The sequence below is a fragment of the Protomyctophum parallelum genome (assembly GCF_964188405.1).
Source record: "Protomyctophum parallelum genome assembly, chromosome: 13".
NCBI lineage: Eukaryota > Metazoa > Chordata > Actinopteri > Myctophiformes > Myctophidae > Protomyctophum > Protomyctophum parallelum.
Genome location: NC_139708.1, coordinates 3,658,742 through 3,665,514, shown reverse-complemented (window position 1 = coordinate 3,665,514; position 6,773 = coordinate 3,658,742). Strand labels below are relative to the sequence as shown.

Here is a 6,773-nt window from a genome sequence, read left to right as displayed (position 1 = left end):
CAATGCTGCTGTATGCTTTACTGACACACACACACACACACACACACACACACACAAACACACACACACACACACACACACACACACACACACACACATACACACACACACACCGTATAAAAGCGCGTCATGGTGTCTGGGTGGTAGACAGGCTTCGGAGACAGCGACGGTGAAAATTAAATTCCATTTAAGCCTAATCCCATTTCCAACCTCTGCTGGGTCTCAGTGCTATCGTGACAGCCAGGGAAATCTGTCTCAATTGTTCCATTGCGGGAATTGATGGTGAAACGCGATACGGCATACATCACCGACCGGGCTCCATCACCGAGAGGCACGAACTTGGAGGAGACTAACAACAGGGTCAGACAAGCATGCTATACAGCCACACAGAGACAGAGAGGACAGCAGACAGGAGCATGGGAGACAAGCACAGAGAGACATGAGACAGAGAGGACAGCAGACAGGAGCATGGGGGACAAGCACAGAGAGACAGGAGACAAAGAGGACAGCAGACAGGAGCATGGGAGACAAGCACAGAGAGACATGAGACAAAGAGGACAGCAGACAGGAGCATGGGGGACAAGCACAGAGAGACATGAGACGGAGAGAGGACAGCAGACAGGAGCATGGGAGACAAGCACAGAGAGACAGACATAAGACAGAGAGAGGACAGCAGACAGGAGCATGGGAGACAAGCGGATAGAGAGACATGAGACGGAGAGGACAGCAGACAGGAGCATGGGGGACAAGCGAATAGAGAGACAGGAGACAAAGAGGACAGCAGACAGGAGCATATGGGAGACAAGTGAAGATCGGCTATTTTCAAACGGACGAAAAATCTATAGGGCTGAAGTGGTGTAATTGTGTGTTTTGTAACAATAATCTAAATCTACAAAGTAATTAGTCACTAAAGTTTTCATGTAATTGTAATTGCCTCTGAAAAGTATAGGCTGCTGCCATCTCTCTCCCCATTTCCCGTCAATCTACTTTCAACCTATCAATAAAAAGGCAGAAAAAGGCCCAAAAATATATCATCATAAAAAAATGTACTTAAGTACAGTACTTGTACTTAGCTACTTTACACCACCGGACAGAGACAGAGACAGAGACAGAGACAGAGACAGAGACAGAGACAGAGATGGAGCTTGCAGAGAGAGAAGACAGTAAACAATGTGTGCAGGTTCAGACCGTGCTAATTCTCCTGGCATTTCATTGGCCTTACTGTTCAGCTGCCACTAACACAGGGCCAGCTAGGGGACTGGAGGGACCAGGATTTGTGGGCAGAGAAAACTGCGGGACAGACAATGGCCGTGTCACAGGCATTCCCACATCAACAGCAACACACACACACACACACACACACACACACACACACACACACACACACACACACACACACACACACACACACACACACACACACACACACACACACACACACACACACACACACACACACACACACACACACACACACACACACACACACACACACACACGCACACACACGGGCGTCGGTATTGGAGCGACCATTGGCATCCCGCGGGAAGGAGAGTGAGAATAAATTATCTTCCTGCTCCGTAGTAACAGCTCCTCTCTAATCAAGCACTGGCAGAGCTACTGTTCCTCTCCCTGCGCAAGTAAATATGCTCATCTATTACATGAAACAAAATGGTGCCCACTTAGAGCGTGCCAAGAACACTGGTATTATCATTAGAATCGTCATTTAGTGCAGTCTCATCTATCAACCGAGCAAAGGTACCAACTGTAGCTGTGGCGCCCCCCGTTGATTACAATGCACAGTCCAGGCTTTTAGCATGCCGCTCATATCCAGTCTGATTTACAAAGTGAGAGATCAGAGGAAATGAAGCCTAGTCAACAAACCACATGCCAGGGTGAATGCAAGGGGAGAGCAAAGATAACAATGAAGTTCTATACAAAGTAACTACCGCTAGTTCAGAATAAAAACCTAGCATCTGTCTACATAACATATTTAGGGTTTGTGGACAGGCCAAGATTAAGGCAATCTACATAACATATTTAGGGTTTGTGGACAGGCCAAGATTAAGGCAATCTAAATAACATATTTAGGGTTTGTGGACAGGCAAAGATTAAGGCAATCTAAATAACATATTTAGGGTTTGTGGACAGGCAAAGATTAAGGCAATCTAAATAACATATTTAGGGTTTGTGGACAGGCCAAGATTAAGGCAATCTAAATAACATATTTAGGGTTTGTGGACAGGCAAAGATTAAGGCAATCTAAATAACATATTTAGGGTTTGTGGACAGGCCAAGATTAAGGCAATCTAAATAACATATTTAGGGTTTGTGGACAGGCAAAGATTAAGGCAATCTAAATAACATATTTAGGGTTTGTGGACAGGCAAAGATTAAGGCAATCTAAATAACATATTTAGGGTTTGTGGACAGGCAAAGATTAAGGCAATCTAAATAACATAGATAATAACATTTTATGTAGACATAGGACTCTACAGTTAGGGGGTGTATTCAAGTACTAACTGCTAATCGACAAATCAATTTTAATTTCAAGAATCAAAGTATATCGAAATGAAAACAGCAACATTGACTTTGTTTATCTATCGTATCGTTTCGGAACGCAACTAATCGGTATTGAATAGTTTTGCTATGCAAATAATCGATTGTACCGATACTACTATACTGTATCGTATCGCTGTTAAAATGTATCGTTAGATTCGTTACACCCCTACTCATACAGTAGTACATAATACACCCCTACTGTACATAGTACACTCATTGTACAGATATTCTACTGTTAGACAGATGTTAGGTTCTTGCTTATGATTCTTGATGACAATTTCTATGTATTTGATGTATTACCATGTGTTGTTCTTGCTTACTGTAAATCGCTCTGGATTAAGAGAGACTGCAAAATGCCTACATTGTAAATTGTAAACATACACACAGTATGAACAAGTAGGTATTTATGAAAAATAAATAAAAACGTAAAAGCTGAAAATCTGAGTTAGCTGGTTTCTGCCCCGACAGCGGCCGAATACAGTATGAAGAAGTAGATATAGATATAGTATAGGGACGTAAGTCGGGACTTGATCGCCCCGCTGGGTCACCTGAGTGAGGCGTATGATGTTTGAGAGACCCGAAACCCTGCCGACCTTGGGATACATCACTGAGGATACGTCCCAGGAGCATCCATGACCTTGGGATACATCACTGAGGATACGTCCCAGGTGATGACCTTGGGATACATCACCGAGAATACGTCCCAGGTGCATCCATGCGATGTAGGCTTCAAGAACAGGGAAGGAATGAAGAGTGCTAGGGTTTCAGGTAAAGTCTCCAGAGGTGTGTTTTCACATGATAACTTAACGTTTTACTGGAGAAAACCACGAAGGGCCTCCCTAAGAGAATAAACATGCAGAACAAACTATAGCAGGTGAAATGAGATGCTAAAATGTCGCTACACGTTTGTGCCGGGCAGAGAAGAAAAAAAAATACAGCAGCAGATAAGCTTATCTCCAGAGAGTGTACAAATTATAGATTTTTAAAAAGGATGAAGAGATGTCAGAGCTGACTGACACGTGGACACAGATGCACACAAGCAGCGTCCGCCTTTCAACTCCGCCCCGTTCCCATGCGGGCGATATCTAACTCCAAATTCACATTGGGCTTTAACCCATTTTGCGCGGGAACCCCTTTTGGTGTCAGCATCATGTTATGCTTTATCTATTGAAAAATAGCAGATCTACAAGCTCATATCGCGCCACCGAGTGGCGCGATACGAGCTTGTAGGTCTGCTATTTTTTGAAAAATCGAAGAACAACTGACATTTTTTAGAATCTGATCTCAGGTCAGAATGGGTTAATCAGACCAGTGTGTGTCCAGTGGAAACCTCGTATGAATCTGATCTCAGGTCAGAATGGGTTAACAGTCGCTTCACGTCCGAGCTGGCATTCAAATTCAGCCACTTGCGCATGCAGCTCAGATTCGTGTGGGTCAGTGTGGTTAAGGCTGACACTTCCTGTCAAACACACCCATCACTAACCCCCATTACTCGCTCACGTACTCTCTCTCCCATCATCATGCCTCACTATACGCTCATTCACGTGCACGGTATATAAACTACTGGCGCACGTGTGCATTCTCGCAGACGCGTGAACGCGGCACGCCGCGCTCAGTCGTCACGCAGCCACTTGTTTGTCTCGCCACTTCTATAGCTCGCTCGCTCATCAGTTCAAATTAACCTCACCCTCTCATCCATCGACCTGGCTCTCATCTGTTCTCCAATCTCGCCGCGTCCTCTCTTCACTCTCGCGGCCAATCACGCCGCGTCCGCCTCTCACCCCTTTGTTCCTCTGCGTCACCCGTCGCATCTATTTGTGCATCCACTCCCCCGCATCCTCCCCGCCCCTTCATTAACACCTTCACCTCACTCCACCTCCACATCCTCCATAATATCTCATCTCCTTAGCCATAGCCCTGCTCGCTCTGTGTCTCTCTCTCTCTCTCTCTCTCTCTAGATTGCCTCCTCTCATTCCAGTGCAAGACTTAAGAAGTCCTTTAAGTGCTAATCAGGTTTGTCATCCAAACAGGGCCAAATCAGAGGCCTGATAGAAAAAAAACAACTAAAGGCTGGCTGGCTCTCTGTTGGTTTCTCTGTGTTTAAATAGTTGCCTGAGCGCATACTGAGCGTGGCGGGCGGATCGATGGCCGCCGGCACCCCTAGGGTCCCCTGAAGCGAACGGCGAGCGGAGGCGAAGGCTTAGCGCTTTGAAATGATGTGCGGATGAACTGCTCCCTGCCTATTTTCAGAGCATCCTTCTCCCCGGACGAGTCCCCCCCCCACCACCACCACCACCACCACCACCACCCCCACCCCCCTTCCCCTTTCTCCTCCTCCTCTTTATCACATTTAAGTCCCTTGGCAGCTCAACAGTTGGACTCACATAAACCCGCGGAGAACATTTACATTTATAGACCTTCTCTCGCTCGAACAACATAAACAGTCTAAATGGCCCCCGAGTTTTATTTCCTGTTGCGGCGTTGGTGAATATCAGCGGCTGACAGGAAATAAACTTGGACCCAAACTGTTCCCTAGCAACGCAATTCCACCGACACGGTCTATGTACCGCATGATGAATTCCTGTTCTGTTCTTTAGCTACATAGAAATGTCTATTTGTATGTCTCTAAATGTTTGTATTTCTCTAAATGTTTTGATGAATTGAACAATGTGGACCCTGTTGTAAACAAGTGTAATGCTTAATTGGGTCGTCCACTCACAGTTAACAGTCTTTGTATTGAGTTTGTGCTTAAAATGTACTGTAAATTCTACAAACTGTTAATACATATTTCAATCAATCAATCAATGCTCTATGGGCTGCTGCAAAGGAGGAGCAACCCTGCACAGCGGTGGAGAAAGTACTCCATTTATTTGGTAACTTTTGGTAATTTTATCGTCTATCCTCAGGCTAGCCGTGTGAATTTGTGAGTTTGTGTCCGAGCATAGGCATGGCTGAGGCATGGTAACGCCCCGCCTGCCTGTGATTGGGGCGACTGTGGCTCAAGAGGTAGAGCAGGTCGTCCAATGATCCATGGGTCGGCGGTTCGAATCCCGGCTCCTCCTGTCTACATGTGGAAGTGTCCTTGGGCAAGACTCTGAACCCCAAATTGCTCCCGATGTGCTGGTTGGTACCTTACATGGCTTCCGCCGCAATCGGTGTGTGAATGGGTGAATGTAATGCACAATCTATGTAAAGCGCCTTGGATAAAGGCACTATATAAATGCACCATTTACCATTTACCATTTATTGGTCTACTGACACTGCCCGTCTTGACTGTCCTCCGAGACGCGAGGTTACTCCGTGGTGAGATTGAGAAATAAATAATAGGCTACAAGAGAATGACAGTTTGACACGCGCGACAGAATGCAGCCTTGTAACTAACTTGTACGTTTTATTTTTGTATTAGAGGCAAACTTATTGTTTATGCCGTTTGCTTTGATTGTGTTGATTGTCGTGTATTAATCTAATTATAGTAAACTAATACTTACACTAAAAAAAGGATAAAGATGAAGGAAAAATAGACCTTTTTACAGTACAATATAATGTTTCAAATTCACACATACAAACAAATTACACAATACAAACACTTTATTTTAGAACACACCCAAATCAAATCATGATTATTATAGCGTGCATGTTGAATCAATTATTCCATCAAAGCAAACGGAATAAACAATATTAGTTTACTTCACTTCTACAAAAATAAAACGTACAAGTTAGCATTGTATCATACCAGAGTACTGGTATTATTTGCCACCACGGAGTAACCTCGCATCAGAAAAAAATTTAAATGGAACTGGGAACTTTTCCTTTTGGAAAATTGTGGGTGTATGAGATCTTTCTTTATCACTCTATCACAAAACACGGGTGAAATTCACCCGAACATCTGCCTGTAGAAAACAAACAGGTATGAGGGCAGGGAAACAAACCTACCTTACAAAAATATGTCTGGGTGAAAATCAAGTAAAGTACTATGTTATACTTTAGACCACTGGAGCAAATAACCAACCGACACAACGACATGCATCTATCTATCTCATCTATCTCCAATTTCAGATTGTCTCTGCAGTTGCAATCTTCCCACTCGGTGCCACAGTGGCAACTTTGCCACAACACGCCCCAATCTCTCCTCTGCAGTCAAATTGTTCGCCACCACTCGCACCGACGCGGGCCCGTCCTCTCCCACCACTCGCAGCGCCGTGGGCCCGTCC

The 6,773-nt window shown here is 44.8% G+C and overlaps 1 protein-coding gene across 1 annotated transcript in view; it reads right to left on the bottom strand.

Moving 5' to 3' along the window:
- adgrl1a (adhesion G protein-coupled receptor L1a) overlaps positions 1–4,373 on the bottom strand; it is a gene marked incomplete at its 5' end in the record, with an annotated part of 105,459 nt that extends 101,086 nt beyond the window's left edge. The window contains 1 exon segment of the mRNA XM_083780474.1: positions 4,266–4,373. Coding sequence (XP_083636600.1) covers positions 4,266–4,373 — 108 coding nt within the window.
- Between the last annotated feature and the right edge of the window lie 2,400 nt (positions 4,374–6,773).